Source organism: Prunus dulcis, chromosome 4 (genome assembly GCF_902201215.1).
Source record: "Prunus dulcis chromosome 4, ALMONDv2, whole genome shotgun sequence".
Taxonomy (NCBI): Eukaryota; Viridiplantae; Streptophyta; class Magnoliopsida; order Rosales; family Rosaceae; genus Prunus; species Prunus dulcis.
The window spans coordinates 9,716,467-9,736,246 of NC_047653.1; the positions used below are offsets into that span (position 1 = coordinate 9,716,467).

General features: G+C 36.8%; 2 protein-coding genes across 4 annotated transcripts; both read left to right on the forward strand.

The window, feature by feature from the left end:
- The first annotated feature begins 1,915 nt into the window (after positions 1–1,915).
- On the forward strand, positions 1,916–5,164 carry LOC117624427 (protein transport protein Sec61 subunit alpha). Its single transcript, XM_034355662.1, has 7 exons — positions 1,916–2,053; positions 2,278–2,644; positions 2,999–3,226; positions 3,374–3,728; positions 3,819–3,946; positions 4,059–4,194; positions 4,515–5,164. Exons 2-7 carry the CDS (start codon positions 2,301–2,303, stop codon positions 4,752–4,754), a joined length of 1,431 nt encoding a protein of 476 aa, XP_034211553.1. The 5' UTR covers positions 1,916–2,053; positions 2,278–2,300; the 3' UTR covers positions 4,755–5,164.
- A 9,050-nt stretch (positions 5,165–14,214) lies between these two features.
- Positions 14,215–19,024, forward strand: LOC117624453 (protein GRAVITROPIC IN THE LIGHT 1). 3 transcript variants are annotated; one of them, XM_034355702.1, is made up of 4 exons: positions 14,227–14,483; positions 14,667–14,738; positions 14,903–15,052; positions 17,061–19,024. In XM_034355702.1, exon 4 carries the CDS (start codon positions 17,061–17,063, stop codon positions 18,564–18,566), a length of 1,506 nt encoding a protein of 501 aa, XP_034211593.1. In that variant the 5' UTR covers positions 14,227–14,483; positions 14,667–14,738; positions 14,903–15,052; the 3' UTR covers positions 18,567–19,024. The 3 variants fall into 3 exon arrangements, with proteins under 3 accessions (XP_034211592.1, XP_034211593.1, XP_034211594.1); XM_034355701.1 differs by lacking the exon at positions 14,667–14,738 and having other exon boundaries at positions 14,215–14,483; XM_034355703.1 differs by lacking the exons at positions 14,227–14,483; positions 14,667–14,738 and adding an exon at positions 14,800–14,816.
- Positions 19,025–19,780: the final 756 nt, after the last annotated feature.

Sequence of the window (19,780 nt, forward strand, 5' to 3'; positions counted from 1 at the left end):
ATAATATAATAGATAATATTATTATCGTTTGTGGAAGGCATCATGATTGTCTCTCAAATCAATTGCTTTCCTCCTGTAATCTGCACACCTGCACTTATATTGATATTAAATAGTATAGATTCTTCTCAAAACCATAATGAAATAATATAATAATATACTAGCTATATTGCATAACATAAATAAACAAATACCACCATCAACTAATTATCAATCTTCAGATAGACAGGACGTGCCAGCTGCAAGTCACTTGGAGTTGTGGGGGTTGATGAGATGAAGTTGACACTTGACAGGGTGGCTTTGATATTTTGCCATACAGCTGTCACCTTGCCTCTGGGTTGCTGTCTTCTTTGAAAATTGAAGATTAAAATCTGCAAAAACACTGTACGGCATGTGAACTCCCACCAAAGTGCAAGGGGTAGCTGGGGCAGTATAGTGGGAGTCTCCCAAGCATGAGGATCTGTCTTGGAGCAGCATGGTAGCCTATTATCCCATAAGCAAGACCTTGAATTCCCACACTAGCAATAGAGGCTCTAGCCAGCTCCAAGGCACTCAAATGGCCACAAAACATGAGGGTGACAAAGCTGAGCATGTAATTAAATATGGAGACAATGATATAAGAACCAGATAAAAACCAGAGCAGCCTTGACTCCCATTCGGGTAAGCCCGAAGGCTGTTCTCGTCCTGGGGAGATGCCGACCACTCTTGCTCCCCAAACGTCGCTTTGCTTGGTAGCTCCCATGGATCAAACTTGTACAAGTCCACCTCGGCGATGATGGTGACCGGTAGAGAAGCGGAGGCGGCCTTTCTCTTGAGATAATGGATCACCAGCTCTTCATCGGTCGGGCGGAACCGGAACCTGTGTGGCAGCTGCGGATGTGCTTGTGAACCCGACGATGAATCTGTGCTCTCCATCAGTTCCTCTTAATTACTTGTTTAAAGTTGGTGTTCGTATCACCAAAAAGACAGAGGAGGCGGCAAGAATGCCACCATGACGGCCACTGATTGCAACACAAGACCGCAAGACCGCAGCTGCAGCACCCGATCACCACCAATTCACTTTTTGTGCAGGTAACAGTGGCAACTTGTTCTTTCATGGTGTTCTTCTCGTCTTCCATGTCAGTGTTTCAGTACTTGTTGTTGGGCATGGAGCATGCAGATACTGCACTCGTCTTTGCCATCATGTGTTTTGTTGCATCACTTCTTGGACTTGTAGTTCTGCAGAGAGCAATTAAAGTGTATGGAAGGGCTTCTCTCATTGTATTCTCAGTCAGTACAGTGATGGCTTTGAGTACTGTTCTGATGACAAGCTTTGGGGCTCTTGATGTGTGGAGAGACTATGTATATTTCTTCCTTGTGATGGTAAGAGAGGTGGGTTGAGAAAGACATGGTCTTTGAAGCTTAAGACCACCACCAAGTCCATTACAGGGAGCTGAACAAGACGAGTCGAAAACCCAGTTCGGGTTTCTTTGAAGATAGGAGTTTGCAGACGTTCATCATCAGTGAATTCAGCTGGTATATTTTTGAGCGAATTCGTGCTGATAACGTGTTATAAATTGAAAGAGAAATTGGAGAGAATTGAAATGGAGAGTAGCAGAATGGTTTTTCTCTCTGCAATCAAATTGATCTATCTCTAGAGAAATGAGAGTTACATCCTTTTGTAGGGAAAACATTTTCCAACATGTGGCCCTCATTTAACGTGTGGGCTCCACCTCCATTATTTACAACAAATATGATCCGTTTTTTGTTTTTTTTGTTTTTTGGGAATGATCCATCTTTAAAATACAATTCCAAATTCTGTTTTGGGTGTCTTTTTCCACGTCGTTTATACAGACACGTGTCCATCATTGATTGGCTTTGACCTCGTGGCGACCAAGTCCCACCTTCACAAGCAGGCTACCTTTATTTGTAACGCCCAAGCCTTTGAGGTCCATTTATCGTTTTCAGCTTCGGGTCGAGATCCAAAATCCGATAATAGCTCTCTCAGATCGGATTTTCCCACCAGAGAAGAAAACCCATTTCTAGGGTTTCGAGCTCCCAAACTGGGGTTTGCACGGTCAGTCTCTTAACCTGAAATTGATCTTTGTTTGTCTTTGTTTGGATCCGATGTAATTGTGTGAGTGTAGGTGATTTGCATGTGTGATTGTGTTTGTATTTCTGAATTTCATAGGAATCAACTGGATCTAAATCACCACAAGCATAAAGCCTAGATTTTCCATACCAATTTTGTATTTGGATGCAAAAAATTTTGACTTGGTCTCAAATGGTGTTTTGGATTAGGTGATTAGCCTTGAGGAAGCAACATGGGAGGTGGATTTCGAGTTCTTCATTTGGTCAGGCCCTTTCTTTCGTTTTTGCCAGAAGTTCAGAGCGCTGACAGGAAAGTCCCATTCAGAGAGAAGGTGATATACACCGTGATCTCGCTCTTCATTTTCTTAGTATGCAGCCAGCTTCCTCTGTATGGCATACACTCCACCACTGGTGCAGATCCCTTCTATTGGATGCGTGTTATTCTCGCTTCCAATCGAGGGACTGTCATGGAGCTTGGGATCACCCCAATTGTCACATCTGGGCTGGTCATGCAACTCCTTGCTGGGTCTAAGATTATTGAAGTGGACAACAATGTACGCGAAGATCGTGCTCTTTTGTAAGTATAAATCTTGAGGCCTTCGAATTTTATTTGTGTTAATCTGTATTGATTTGTTCGTTTGCATACTATTTGGAATCAATGCAGCCCAAAGGGTGTTCGTAACAGGCTGGAAAAGTTATTGTTTTTAGAATATGTTTTCAGTTTTGGGTTGAGATATTGTAGTGCCATTGTTGTACTGCTTTCTAAAAACTGCATTTGGAAATTTTTTGGAAACTAAGCCTAAGAAAAATGGCGTATGTTAATTATGATCACTATGGGTGGCTTTAATATTTAGCATTCTCTTTCATTTTCAACCTGCATATGCATATTGCTATTTGTATTCCATGTGATGATTTCCATTTTTCTTCCCAGGAATGGAGCACAGAAGTTATTGGGCATCTTGATAGCTATTGGTGAGGCAGTTGCCTATGTTCTCTCAGGGATGTATGGTAGTGTTGGCCAACTTGGAGTTGGAAATGCCATTCTCATTATCATTCAGCTCTGCTTTGCTGGTATCATTGTGATATGTTTGGATGAACTACTTCAGAAGGGATATGGTCTAGGCTCTGGAATTTCCCTTTTCATTGCCACCAATATCTGGTGAGTTTGTAATCCTTTCTTGCCTAGTTATGTCCAGCAATGGGATCTTTTGCATAACAACTTACAGTCTGTTCATTCTTTTGTGGAAGTTTTCTGATATACTACTCCAAATTTGAGTACTTAAAAAGTTATATAATTCTTTTTCAGTGAAAACATTATCTGGAAAGCGTTTAGTCCCACCACTATCAACAGTGGGCGAGGAGCTGAATTTGAAGGTGCTGTTATTGCCCTGTTCCATCTGCTGATAACTCGAACAGATAAGGTTCGAGCTCTTCGTGAGGCCTTTTACCGGCAGAATCTTCCAAATGTGACAAATCTGCTTGCGACAGTGTTGATCTTCCTAATAGTAATCTACTTCCAAGGGTTCCGTGTGGTTCTACCTGTGAGATCAAAGAATGCTCGTGGACAGCAGGGTTCCTATCCTATCAAGCTGTTCTACACCTCCAACATGCCCATCATTTTGCAGTCTGCACTTGTCTCCAACCTTTACTTCATCTCCCAGGTACTGGAGATTTAAATGTTTGTATGGGCAGTTTGGGGACTTTCTTCTAATGTAAATTGTAACAATGCTTTTTTAAATGTTTATGTGCAGTTGCTGTACAGGAGGTACAGTGGAAATTTCCTTGTGAATCTTTTGGGTAAGTGGAAGGAGTCTGAATATTCAGGTGGACAATTCATTCCTGTCGGTGGTCTTGCATATTATATCACTGCACCTTCAAGGTAACTCAGAATGTTTTCCTTTATTTACTCTGCCTGATAAAGGTTGCAATTTTGTTAGTAAACCTGATGATTATCTGTGCTTCAATTGATCTGTTGCTATAATGTTTTGCAGCTTAGCTGATATGGCAGCCAATCCTTTCCATGCACTTTTCTATCTTGTGTTCATGTTGTCAGCCTGTGCGCTTTTCTCAAAAACATGGATTGAAGTTTCTGGATCCTCTGCCAAGGATGTTGCCAAGCAGCTCAAGGTATTAAATCTGAATAGTTTAGTTATGTACTCTCTAATAGACCAAAGAAAGTTTTTATATTTTTGTTGAGATCTTTTTCTTGGAAATGAGGGGGTTTGTGTGGCTAGATACCTACCCTTTATGTATTTTCTAATATATTTCTTATGATTTGTTTCACTTTATGCTCTCGAGTTTAATGACCAGATCATCCTCAAATTATATTCATACCGGAAGCGCTATTTATATAATAAAGATGCATTTGAACAATTCTTAAATCAGAACTTTACGGATTATACACAGAGCTAAGCATCATGCTAACAATATCCCTTTATAATTTGCAGGAACAACAAATGGTGATGCCTGGTCATCGTGAATCAAACTTGCAGAAGGAGTTGAACCGCTACATTCCCACAGCTGCTGCTTTTGGAGGCATGTGCATCGGTGCACTGACAGTGTTGGCCGATTTCATGGGTGCAATTGGTTCAGGAACAGGAATTCTGCTTGCAGTGACAATCATCTATCAGTACTTTGAGACATTCGAGAAAGAAAGAGCCAGTGAGCTTGGTTTCTTTGGTTTCTAGGCAATTTGTTGCCAGTAATGGTGGGTCTCCCTGACAATTTTGGTGTGCTGAGAGATGTAAGTAGGTTTTAACAGCGAAGTTCAAGATATTAGGCTAGTCTCTTATCACTCCTTTGAAGAAAATACAAAAGCAATGCAATCCTCTAAACATAGTGTTATATGGTTTCTTTTCCCTTTTGCGTTTCCGCCACTCCCATGTTTCATTGTCAAGTATCGTTGGATCTATGTAACACTATCAGGTCCTCTGGATCTTTATAATTTACTTGTCTGAAATCTTTAAGGACACCTTTGAGAAGTGGCTGGCAGGATTTTCCCCATGCCCAAGAAATTCCCTTGTTAATTATGTTTTTGTAATTCTGTTACACAATTGACTTCCCCTTCCCCCAAAAACTAATATCATTGTTTACAGAATACCTGCTTGGCTATGCAATTCTAATCTTTTATGTCCCATCTAAAGTGTGGTGTTCTACCTTTTACAGTTTTTACTAACATCACAAGAACTTACTGTTGATTTTGTCACGGGGTTCGTTTACAAATTGGTTGATTGAGATGTGACTGTTATGTGTGTGACTGCAACCTTGAAATATTTATGTTTGGCTACCTTTAGTAAACGCATGCCAAATGGAGAGGCTCCAGCTATGATTGAAATGCAGTCTCTTTTTCTTTTTGGATTTGCCAAAAGAAATTGCAATACATTTCGTTTGTGTTTATACAAAAAATTTCATTGACTAGCCAGCAGTGATGGTTTTGTACGCCTATTGTATACACGTCTATTTCGGCCCGTCTTTAGCAATAGTGTCTATTTCGGTATTCGAAGTCAATCACACGTCATATAAGAAAGTTAAAATGCAGGTGCAATCCCATTCCCAACCAATCACACATTATTAATCACACATTGTTATATAAAAAAGTTAAAATGCAGATACAGTGGCATTCCCGATTCAAGTAAGTTTATTTCCTTTATGGTCTGAATTTGACAAAGCCAATACAAATTAAACAACCAATCTATAACGTACCTTACAGCACTTCGAGCAACTTAAACTGCCATGCCCAAATGCACCGAGTTTCTTTTCCCTCATGTCAAACTTCATGTTGGGCATGTTGGATCTGGTTAGCAAATTCGTGGGTCTCTCCATAGAATTTGCACATTTGTGAAGTGAATAATTATAAGTTTGCCCACTGGGCTGCCCAATTGGGCCTTCCCTAGCTAATATTCTTTTAACTTTGTTTTTTGAAGACATTTTCTATTGAAATGGACGTTATCATATTAAACTCATACACACTATACGGATGTTAGAATTCGAATACAAGATCTTTCTTGGAGAAGTATTTACTCCAAACCACTACCAGTGAGTCCTTTGCAATATTATGGTAACTTAAGTTGCCTAGCCACGCCAAAAACCTAGCAAATATCTAATTTTCATTTGCACATAGTTGTAGCGTAGTGTTCATCTTGTAAGATATATTCTAAGTTAAATATTAATGTTTAATATAAGTACAATACAAGCAAACTATTAGCTGAGGCTTCTAAATCTTATACTATTTTAAGTCATCCGACTTCTTCATGTCGTTATATATTTATATTAATTAAGAGCATCTACAATGAGTTCCCTAAATCATCTCCTTAAATAAATTTTAGGGAGAAATTGGAAACATACAACTCCAACTATGCTCCCTATCTACCTTTTAAAATAGGAAAACCTCTAGGAGCTCCTAAATATGAGGAGAGAGAGAAACCTATATGTTTTATGCATAGTTTAAATTCTTAATTGATACTAAATATTTTTTTATATTAATTTTTATAGAGATGGACCAATCGTATTGAATTATAAAATAACTATAGTATTTATGATTCCTTAAACTAAGGAATATGATTGGAGTTCAAATTTTATAAAGAGCTTCTAAAATTATTTTTGTGTGTTTTTAGCTAAATTTTAACAAAAAAATAGGAAGCATGATTGTAGATGCTCTAAGAGGAAACAACAACGACATCATTTTCCTGGCATGGTGCACACACTAGCAATTCTTCCCTTTATCCACCAACCTTGTAGGCGAATGTAATTAATTAGCGCACATTTAGGTAGTTAGGTTTATATATAGGCTAATTAGTTATCATGAAAGCTAGCTATTAGGTTTATACATAGGTTAATTAATTATCATGAAAGCTACTACTATTGGAGATGCTCTAATTCTTTATAAACAGAGAAGAATGATTCTAATTTGGGATCTCGTCCAATATTAGAAATAAAAGTATGACTAAACTAGAAACTAAGTAATATATTTGTTTAATCACACAACAATTATAGGGTCGGTGGTTACTCTCTCCAAAGATTCGTTTTAAAAACGGAATAGTAATAGGGGTAAAACTTTAAGTTCTCTACATTTTCATTTTGATGATTAATAAAATTTCTTTCGTACCATCGAGGTTCTCCAAAAAAAAAAAAAAAATATATAGAATAGTAATAGTAATCATAGTTACAAATTTCTACTTATTACGTTGATGCATGCACGCACGCACGCTAACATATATTTAATCTTTTGATTAAGATAAATGAGAAGTAAAAGGTATGGATAGATAATCATCATTGTATTTTATAATATATAGAAAAGAAATCACATATCGCATTCATGCATTTTCACGACATTTTGATATGGATGGAATTGAATCATGTGCTCTGGTTCCACCACGGAAAAAGTTTATGCAATGCAAACCATATTAGTGGTACATATAAATTGATTGACCTTCAACTTGTTAAAAGCCAGTCATTGTGTTGTCTTGATATGTCTTCAACATAAAAGGAAATACATCATTTTTGTTATGTTGAAGACTTCTAGTTATGATTTTTTTTTTCCTTCTTTTAACAAGGGAAATCTTTAAATTATGTTGTCTTGATGAGTTGCAATAGATTAGCAATAAAAATATGTTAACGATATAATAGATGAATCACGCATACTGTGTAATTTTTTTGGAGCTATTATTGACACTCCAAAAAAAATATTCCACAAGATATCGGGTACTTAAATAAATAATCACTTGAGTTACCAATGTGTTACTCATGCTATTGGTCGCTCGAGTTACAAATGCATTATAGAATATGGTTGACATTTTGTTTATCATATTTAAAAACAAGAAGAAAATTATGATAATTATGTTTGTAATATAAGATAGATTGTAGGGCATAGTTACTATTTTCAATCATGTTCTCCACTCATCATCATGCACTTCTGCGGACACCAAACATAAATTTACAAGCTGCTAGCTGCAATGATTTAAGAATAATATTTAGACTTTCATTGCCTCCAAACAAGTCGTCCAATCCAATCATGTTCAAAACCTTATGCATTGCAATCATCATCATACTTGCAATCAGTCACTCACAGACAGAGTGAGGCATGACAAATTCCATTAAAATAAATAAACCAATGGAAGAATTAAAATGACACTAAAAACAAAAGCTGATAGATCCTCTCGATTTCCTTGTTCACTAATCTGTCATCCTCAAAACGATTTTCCAGAGAAAAGTTGCTCTCTGAGTTTAGAATAAATGGCCAATTAATTTTTTTTTAAAAAATCAGAATAAATAAGGTAATATCATTATTTTATTTTGAGAGAATCTCGACGGAACGATGAAATATTTATTAATAAATAAATTAATATCATTATTATATTAATTGAGTATGTCTGGCTTAATTTTCTGGGACCCTAGTTGCATGAATCATGATGTGAGAGAAAAAGACTGCTAAATTCCTATTCAAAGACTAGTAGAACCACCAGCCAGGTTTGTGGTCTTCGCTTGGCCAAATTGAAATTGTCTGAGATTTTATAGGAATCACAATTCACAATCATTAATTTTGCTCCAATGCATGTTCCAACCAGCCATTCAATCTAGGGGGTGGACTTACTGTGATTTCGACTCATCACCTAAAACCCAAATTTAATTGTTTTTATTTGATTTCTTTGGTGTTTAACCAAAATCTGGTTTGCTAAACAACGTCCAACTCAAAACAAAATAAACATGGCTGTTTTACTTGTTAATGAAATTCCACCATCTTACTTTTATTTTATTTTATCTTATTTAAAGGAAGTTGCTTTTGCTTTCATCCCAACTATTTTATCAACAATTCTTTCCCAATCCAATTATAGAAAAATTATTTTATCTCAACCCATGTGTCATAATATCCAATGCCTAACTAGCAGTACAAAACAAAGCGTAAATAAAGTTATGAAAATGAATAATTAAATTTAAAATCACATGGCTAATCGACTACACATCAAATTAATATTGATTAGACAAACCAACGAATTAGAGCAGCAAACAGAAATGTTTGGGGGAAAAAAAAAGAGAGTAGCAAATAGAAATCAAACACAACTATTGTTTTAAAAATAGTTCAAACAACTCAAACCGCGTCCATATTAATTAAGGACAATATAACCAATATAATTTAGGGAGCTTTAGTAATATATCCAAAATTGAACTTGAAATTATAAAAAAATCCTATATAGAATACACTTTAGAAAAACATTCAAAAACTATTTACTATTTAAAAAATGAGTGTTGAAGTTCCTATAAATTACATCTCTGTCATTGATTAACTTAAAACAAGCCCAATACAAAAAAACTCAACGAAAAAAAAAAAAAACTCAAAATAAGCCCAACAAGTCCAACTTAGATTTGACCACCAAAAAAAAAAAAAAAAAACCAGCAAACCCGAAGTACACTGTCAATACCATGTCATAGAAGTACATTATTAATACCATGTCATAGAAGTACATTATTAATACTATGTCATAAAAATACATTGTTAATATCATGTCATAGAAGTACAACATTAATATCATTTCATAGAAAAACATAGTTAATACCATTTTATACAAAAAAACTCAAGCAAGACATCCGATATCCTTTGAAAAAACCACCTCCAATTGTCCACAGTTTCACCAGAAACAATTGCAAAGGCAAAAGGAAATACCTCAACAAAAAAAAAAAAAAAGTACACTATTAATACTATGTCATTGAACTATTTTCCTAGTAAAAATCACATTGTGCATATCATAAACTTCAAGTGCACAGCTATATCACATTGTGCATATCATAAACTTCAAGTGCACAACTATATATAGAACAAAATATATAGCATGCTTTGTTACTGAAAATATGTTAATACTATGTCATAGAAGTACACTGTTAATACTATGTCATAGAAATCAACTCAGTTGTAGGGTATGAATAGTTGTTACTGGAAGCTAACAACATAATTTCATTCCTGCCACCATCAGCATATTTGTGAGGAGAGAAACAGCTGTTGGACAAGACTTCAGAGTAAGATCCAGTAACATATGAAGCTTGATTCAGATACATCATCATTTTGGCGGGGGGTTCAGGATAAGAAGCAAGTTTCTCATCCCCTGCATAGAAGTGGTTCAATAAGTTTTGGTTGCTTAAATTTTGGAAATATGTAGCCATAGCTTGGTTGGTTGGTTCCTCTGTCTCCAAAGCCAAAGCCTCTAGTTAACCTGCGACAAAATCCAAATTACCAGTCTTGCTCATAATCAAATTACCATTGTAGATCAATCACAGATCCCTAACATAGAAAATAAGAAACTCATCAAAAAGAAAGCCTAACCAAAATTACCAAAACCAAAACCAGCAAAATGAAAAGGAACCATAGAGTGATCAAAAGAACAAAAGCCATATTTAACCCAAATATCAAAATCTTCTTCTTCTTCTTCTTTTCTAGATCATCAGAAGTATGTAGTGAACATGTTAACCTGAAAGGTGTGGTATGTGAATGAATTGTGTAGCAAACACAGATGGATATAAGAGAAGAGAAACTGAGGCAAAGTCCACCACCTCCTCATCCTCCATCCCGAACTGGAGACAAATGCCTGAGTCGCCTGAAACGGCGTCGGAAAACTCAAAATCTACAAACCTTTCTGAGCTCGCAGCGACGTCGTGAGTGGCTGAGGTGGCTGTGATTTAGCCCAGACGTGATCGTCGGCCCTGGCCGGTCCTTTTCCGATCGGTCTCATGATTGGTCGTGGCTGGAGCACCAAGATTGCCGGCCAACCTGGTTTCCGCGAAGGGAGAGAGACAAGAGAGAGAGCACTAGAATTTTTCAAAAAAACTAATTTAATACTAAAAGGGTAATAAAAGTATTTCATTTAACTAATTAAACTAAAAAATTTAACAGCTGTGAGTTTTGGGTGTTTTTTGGGCGTGTTTATATACATTGAATGGTGTAGGGTTTCTTTATAAAACTACGTCTAGGAATGAGTATTTAACTAATTTTCTATATAATTTACTAGGTCACTACAATACAATGTTCTACTTCGACATGACGGGGAAGATTATTATACTAGATTGTACTGATTTTAGTTTAATTTTTCATGTGTTTGTGATAATTTGTTCATGTTGTTCATCTGTTTTGATTTTAATCATGTGATGGTAGGGTAAAGTTCCTCATTGGCTTAACAACCATTGGTGGTCAACAAGTCAACTTTTTTTTTTTGTGCGTGAGCATGCCACTGCTAGCAGTTCAAAACCCTAGCAAACTTCTAAAAAATAGATAACTTGCACCTCAAGTTACTGACTTTTAAACAAGCAATTGTGAATTTGGGTGAGGAAATATCTCCCAAGTAAGTTTTTTTCTTGCCTCAGACTGGTGAGGACTTCACAATTTTTCACAGTATAAAATTGGTAGTTCTTGCCAGAATATATGAAAAGAAAGTAAACTGTTTAGGCAGAACTGCCTATTACAAGACTCAAAAAGAGGAAAAGCCAACCCTAGAAAAGACAACAGAGCGTTGGACTTCGATTTCTGCTTGGGTAGCTATTTCTGATCCGGACTGGATTGGATGTGTGTGCTGGATTGAATCGTTAACACCTTCAACTGATGAGTTTCAGTTGGAAATCGATACCAACTTTTGAGTTTGGCAGAACTTCAATTTATTTCGAGCCATTGAAGGCTTGCTAAAGGGGTAGAATTGAGGCATCTCCAGTCTGAAAGGGACAGAAGTGGCTAGATTGATGGTCACTGAGCTGGAACTGCGCTATGGTGCATGTTCTGCTTGACCAAGGCCTTATGTAAATTTGTTGAGGTTTTCATATTTGTGAAAAACCCCGACCCTGCTTGGCTTGGCTTTGTGCTGAACCAAATTTGTAACGAGAGAAATCTCGCTTTGTAAAACTATTTTTCGAAACTGAACCGAAACCAGAGATTTGAATTCTAACTGATTTGTTTCTTGTGGCTCTATGAGCTTTGGTCACTTCAGTGTTTGAAGGCTTTTGAGATCAATTGATCATTTTGAGTTTGTCAGTTATGACTTTGATAATTTTTGTCTTGATTGATTTTTTGGCTGTCCTTCATCTGTTCACCCTCTCTCTTATTTTATAGGAAATGCTGGAGTGAGGTTTTCTAATCCTTGAATAATGGGCTGCAAATCTCTTCAAAAGGTCTTTCTTTTTAAATGCCACAAAAAGGGGAAGTTATCTATTTTGGCAGAGGAAAAACCATCAACAGTCGGTTCCTATGGTGGTCTTTTCCCTGCTTTTTTTATGAAAGAAAAACTAATCCCTTCTTACTCTCTAATTGCCCTTTGTAAGAATGCAATTTGCCATGATGCCCAGTTTGCTTTTCTTGATGAACAACTCCCTTGCTCCTTACTTATCTCTCAAAAAATGTAGCCTGCTTATCTCTTGGAAATAACACCTGCTTTGGTGCAGAATTTCTCTGCATATAGAAAGGGATTTTGATCTTCTTTTAGCTGCGAAAAATGGAGAAGTCTTCCTGTAAGACCTGTTTTCATTTAACTCCCATCACCTCCTCTGCGTTAGTTGAACGTTTGGACTTTTTCAAAGGTCAGAAAGTCACGTGGGGATTTCTTGAGAGAAACCTTTTTAGAAAGTTTCTTTATTTTTTGTTGATTGGCTTTCTCCTTGGGTAGAGTGGGTTTTCTAACAAAATGGTTTAATGATATTTATTTAAAATATGGCTAAATTCACAATCTGCTAAAAGGGTCGGGCTTATTTCAGCATCTTGATTTTTGACTTCTGATCCCTATAGAGAAAGCCCAAATGTTTTGTTCTTGGGTCTTTTTGACAAAGATAGGTTGGCGTGCAGAGTTTCGGCCCAAACGCAAGGTAAACTTTGGTGGCTGTTTAGAATGGCATGGGTCTCTTCGATTTTGGGCTGATAATTTAATTTCCTCAAAACATGGAGCCTGGATTTGTTTATTTTTGTGGGCTAATAGTTTTTTAGGCTGGGCGTGCATAATTCAGGCCCAAACACATGTATTTGACATTTTCGACTCTTGTATTATATTTCCTTTCCTTTTATAGAGTTTTAAATGAACATTGATCGATTAAGACAAAAATAAAAAATAAAAATCTATAGAAGTATCTAATTATTCCTTACTAAGTACAAATGAAGAAGAAATAAAATAAAGGGGAAAAGAAAGATGAATAATTATCCAAAAATGGTAATACAAGATAGGACAAGCACATAATATATATCTAGAAACATGTAAAAATGATTTTTTTTAAATTTTATATAATAAGAATGAAATATACCTACAAAGTAAGTACAACGATAGGAAAATAATTTGGAAGTTGACATTGACACTTCAAAATAGTCATTGTGTGTATTCATCTGGTATATATAAAAAAGGAAACAATTATGTTTAGTAATTATTCAAAACCTTGTTCCTTTGGAAATTTTCAACTTTACCTCCACTAAATATTAATTCCTTTAGACAAATATGCTTTGTCACTAGATGTTGTGTCTTCATGGTATGGGAATCTTCTCGGTATCATTCAAGATGCGTTCTTTGAAGATCTTTTGTAATGTTTCTTTGGTTGAATGTATCGCTATATTTATTTATTTTTTAAACTTGGACTTAAAACCAATATAAAGTTAAATTAAAGAAAAAAACTAACAGGTGACAAATTGCATTAGTCTTTATTCTCGTTTTCACAGCTCTCTTCTTGATGGAATCTTCCTCCATTCTGTATGCATCATATGCTTCCAAGTTGCCTCCTTTCTTGAAAACATTTTCACACACGCATTGATTCTAGAATGAGATTTTTCATATTTGATTATGCACTAAAAAGTAATATTGAATATTATTAATTTGGCGAGAGGTGACAAATGGCGGCATGTTCATCCACTCACACCAAAATTTGGTCTCAGCGTTATACACACAAGAACAATTCCAACAATCAACACACACCCTGCATTTTCCCAAAGTCTCCACCTGCGACCGACGTAAGATCTGCCAGTCTTACACATCAGATTCCTATTCCGAATGCCCGAACTACCCTCCCCGATCTCAAAATCTCCACCCACAACGGATCAGTAAATACCACCAAACCCCAAGGGGTACATCCGTCATTCACAAATTCGAAAGCGACCCAACCCTGAGAGCTCTTTTTAATTCCCAATGCCCCTCCTGACAGACCCTCCCCCAAAACGTGTCCTCTTTCGTCATTTCCCCGCGCTCGTCCCTGCTCTGTCCTCCAGGCTCCAGCTCTGCGTTTTTTTTCTTTTCAAAACTCTGGCCCTTCCTTCTCCGAAAACCCATTTCCATAATTTCCATCTCCGTCTCCAAAAGCCAATTTTCACGAGCTAAAAAGGGTCAAATAATCGAACCCAGAACGTTGAACCCATTGAATGTTTCGATTTGAATACGTATACATTCAACCCTTCGGAAAATATCAAGTTTCCTCCAAGGGTAAGCTCTACGCTGAGAGTTAGGCGCTCATTAAACTTCTGAACAACTCTCTCATTCTCTTCCATTGTTGGTCTATTTTTTGATTTGTTTTAACAATAGAAGTTTAATAAATGCACCCATATTTGGGATTTTCGAAACGGTTTTTAATCTTTTTCTTTTTCTATTTTGAGCTTTTAATTACAGGTAAAGGTCGGTGCTTTTTTGATATATATCTTGTTTATAGGTAGTGTTTGTGTCTCGAAATCAAAACGCTTTGTAAGTTTTCTTTTCTTTTCTTTGTTTTGCTTCTGGGAACACTTGTTTTTATGTTATTGGGCAAGAAAAAATGACAAAGTAAGTTCCTTTTGTTTTTTTGGTGTCCAGAAAAGCAATTTGTTTATTTATTTTTAGTGGTTCTGATTTCTGGGTTTTTGTTTTAGGGGCTTTGGCTCTGCTGGTGTCCCCGCCATTAGGAAGACTTCATTTCTTCTTCTCCGGTGTGGTGTTGTCGTTCTGTTTGCTTGAGATTTACGTTACAATGAAGAGAATCTGAAACATATCATACTGCGATTTCTCGTGATATTTCGAAGGTATGTTGAATTGTATTCCACGTAATTTTTTTTTAGTTGAACGGTTAGTAGTGGTCAAATTGAGGTTTGGTTTATGATAGTAGTATGATTAACTGCTTGGGGCTTTTTGGGCCATGATTATGTGCTGGGTTTTACTAAAGTCTTTGCAGGACCAGCATATTGGTCCTCAACCCCTGGTCCATACTTACATAGTGATGATATGGTTTCTGTGCAATGACATGCTTGGGTGTATTTGTGTGTGGGACCCCTTTGCTTTGCAATTTCATTGCTAAGAATCGTTCAGATTTGTGGTGTCCGGTTTGTGGGGCTACATACAAGATCTAATAAGAGAAAGTGTATAACTCTTTTTTGGCATCCATGTGAGGTCTAGATTTCATGTTGAAAATAGTGTCTTTGTTTGGAAATTTACTCATATTCATATTTCAAAAAGTATAATTTTGAGTAAAATTACCACATTTTCTGATCATATTACTGTTTATGAATCTCACTTCTAACTTGTAAGAGATGTGGTCGGCAATATAATCCATAAAACACGCGTGTAGCGAATTAAGGTTTAAATAAAAAAACATTGTTAAACGTGACATTGAAACTTGAGATTTCTAAATGGTAGAATCTGATTTACACTAGAGACCTGGATGATACATCGTTTTGTTAACATAAAAAAACTTCACAGCATTGAAGCTTTTCTGTGTTAATGCAATGTGTCTCTAACTTCACACATGTGGGGCTGGAATGCAAAAAATTAGGGGATGAGGTTTGTCAGTATATGGGGGAGCAGGAGAATGGCAGTGAGAATCAAATTTTTGCCCGTTGGTTTAGAAAAGTGCATGGTTCGTAAATTTGGCTCAGATCTCTATACGTTTTCTGTACTCTGAAGTATCCAAGGGGGTGATGTGTGATAAAAAGTGTTATATGATGGTGTGATTCATGAGGGTGTCTGGACAATGAAAAAGAATCCACCGCTTTGGCTTTGTACAAAAAAAATTATGATTGTGCTGTGGAGATGATCCAAAATTCCTAATCAGATTTTCACTATGATGGGTCCCTTTCAGTTCAGATTTCTGATTTTGCAGAGAGTGCTTTTAGGACCTTACTGTTGTTTTAAGTGGGCTGCCTCAGGGAATCCAAGGGATGTTGGTTGTTTTAAAATTAATTTTATTTATTTATAATATTTATAAATTTATGTCTTTTAAATTCACATTTGGTTATAACATCTAATTGCTTACCTCAATAAACACTTGGATCTTGCTCGAGGAAGGAAGGCTAATTGAGAATGTGTTTTTCACATTCTGATTTTGGACTTGGAGAAAACACTGTGGGTCCTCCACACATCAACATTTCAGACCCTTTTATTTTCTACTGTCTCTTACCTAAATTTTGTTGACTTGAATAGTAGGAATGACCTGACTATAGAGTTGGGGAACAGAATGATAAAAGAATATTAAGCACTGGAATCACCAGCAGTAACCATGTCCTCCAAATTGTTATTAATATTTCATTAGAATTATATCAATTCTTAATCATTGATGTTTGGTTTGATTGAATTTAATAACATCTATAATGCATGTGTCATGCTAACCGAGGTTCCTAGTGTTCCAGAGATTTGCATTCAGAATTTTTATTTAGACGCGCCTTTTGAGCCTGTACTCTGAATATTTGTTCCAAAGCTTCTCCATCTTCCTGTTCTTCTCTCTGCCTCACTTTCTCTTTTTCCCGCGTTTTAAATCTACTTTTCTTACACTTTCAAAGGAAAGCAAATCCGAAACTCTTAAAGTTGAAAAAGAGCAAACAAATAAAAAAATCCATCCTCCATCAATGGCCTTGGTCTAAGTGTTAAAGCATATTGCTTTTTAGCTTTCCTTCAACACTCTCATTATAGTCATCATTTTCGTCCCATATCTTTATTCCTTTTGTTCTTTAAATTTGCTTTTTTTTTAGATAGAATCTCTTAGATTTTCATTACTCTCTCTATCATCCCTCTCCATCATTTGTAATCTTTGTTTTGCAGATGGATTCGGTGAAACCATCAGCAGTGACTCCATCTAAGAGTAGATTGGCGCGTACTTTTGCTAAAGTTCTTCATCTTCGAGCCGCGACTGGCATTGCCCCGGTCGATGGGATTCAGAAGGTTAAGTCCCAAGAATTTGGAATTCCGAAGGTCAAGTCCCAAGAATTCGGTATTCCGAAGGTCAAGTCTCAAGACAGTGGAATTCAGAAGGTGAAATCCCAGGAAATTGGGATTCAGAAAGTCAAGTCCCTAGAAAAGGTCAAGGATGAAAGGAATGCTGGTAAGGTTTGGGTTGATCGGTCTCGGTCATTTGACAAGGCTAATGAGAAGCTTCAGGAAAGAGCTGCCCTGGAAGCTCTTCTTGCAAAACTGTTTGCCAGCGTTTCATCTGTTAAAGCTGCTTATGCCCAGCTACAGTATGCTCAGTCTCCTTACGATGGTGAAGGAATTCAAGTTGCGGATAAAGTGGTAGTCTCCGAGTTGCAGAACTTGTCTGAGTTGAAGCGGTGTTTCTTTAAAAAGCAGTTTGATCCTTCACCAGAACGCACGCTGGTGCTAGCTGAGATTGAGGAGCAGAAGAGTGTCCTAAAAACCTATGAAATTATGGAGAAAAAGTTGGAATCTCAGGTGAGGCTCAAGGACTCTGAAATTGTATTTCTTGGAGAAAAGTTAGACGAAGCCAAGAGTCAGAATAAGTTGCTTGAAAAGAGATTAAACCAAAGTGGGCAGCTACACGTGTTTGATAATCTTCATTTATCTGGTTTAAGTCCTAGCCATTTCGTTACAGTTCTTCGACACATGGTCAAGTACATCCGGACTTTTGTTAGGATGATGATGGATGAAATGAAATCTTCTGGTTGGGATATTCATGCAGCAGCTAAAGCTATTGACCAGGATGTGGTTTATTGGAAAGAAGACCACAAATGTTTTGCATTTGAATACTTTGTTTGCAGGGAAATGTTTGATGCTTTTCAATACCCCAACTTCTCACTTCCAAATGAATCGTTGCCAGATAAAAAGAAACAACAGCAACAGCTCTTTTTTGTGAGATTCACTGAACTCAAATCCATGAAAGCAAAGGAGTATCTTGCCCAGAATCCTAGATCAGCATTTGCCAAATTCTGTCGTGTCAAGTACTTACGAGTGGTTCATCCCAAGATGGAAACATCGTTTTTCGGTAATCTGAATCAAAGAAATCTGGTTAATGCAGGAGAGTTTCCAAGCTCTAATTTCTTTATTTCATTTGCTGAAATGGCTAAGAGGGTCTGGCTCCTGCATTGCTTGGCCTTCTCCTTCAACCCCGAGGCTGCAATCTTTCAAGTAAGCAAGGGATGCCGATTTTCAGAAGTCTACATGGAAAGCTTAGCTGAGGAAGCGTTCCTTTCAACAGCATCTGAACCACAAGTGGGGTTCACAGTTGTTCCGGGATTCAAACTTGGTAAAACTGTTATTCAATGCCAAGTTTATCTCTCTCCGTCACAATCCACTCCAAGAAAGCCAAGGTAGGCCATTGATCAATGATCATTCACCAATCGCCGAATCGAGTTGATCATCGGCTAAACTCGGGCCCACAACATCTGGTTTATCATATAATGAACTTGTAAGGCCGTCTTGTCATTTGATTTTACTGATTTTAACTTGGTGAGGGAGAGGGAAATGGTCTGTCTGGTTGGTTGGTTTTGCTGTGGGGACTTCCAACTTGGTCACATTGGAGATTTCTTAATCCATTTGTTTTTCTTGCCCCATTTTGAAAAAAGGAAAGCGCGTGGACCGTTGTGTTGGAAGCTAGCTTTTGAATCTTTCTTTAGTTTTATTATTTCTTCCAAGGACATCCCACAATTTTGTTAATATTAGGTCAGTGACAGAGGGATTGTCTAGCTGTTTTGCATCATTGTTACCGGACATGGCATGTTTTAATAATGTAAATAATAATTTATAGGTGGAATTTTTTATATTCCTATTCTTTTACTTGTCTCTGCTTTTCTTTTCCACCAAGAGGTGTATTAGTCTTGCATGTTGAATGGTCCACTAGGTTGGCCCCCATGGTACTATCCACATCCATCAACAGTTTACATTCGCCCTTCATTATTGTAAAATTCACATCAACAATTCATAACTGCTCTTTTTTAAAAAGCGATATTTTAAATCACTCTAATACATAAAGATTTACAACTGCAGTTCATTGTAAATCCATATTTATCAACGATTAATAAACGTACGTTTGAAAAAGCGATATTTTAAACAACTCTAATCTAGGAGGAAGGTACAACTCTAATCTAGAAGGAGGGTAAAAAGAGACAGACAAACTTGCCTAACCTATTAGACTTTTTGGAGCCGCGTGTGATGCTCGCTTGTTACTATATATGCATTGAAAGTTGAGGTCACTTTCATTGAACTGCGCTTTAACTTATTGCTCTGCACACCGCACTCTGCACTCCGCAATGTGGAATATGCATGCATGATGCACATTGAGTCTATAATCAACAAATAAAAGAGAGAAATAATATGTACATTTCGGGTCCCACAGAGTACGCCTACTTTATTCATTCTGTGTTCATGGTCGGTGATGGAGGGCCATTATGAGAAAGGACAAGTTATTTGCACATTTGTCTTCCTCTGCCAAAAGGGTAACATGGCATTGTTTAGAGCCTCTCATCACGCTCTGTGTTTCCATATGAAAAAAAAAATATCTGCCATTCATTTAATTTCAAGAGAGCCAC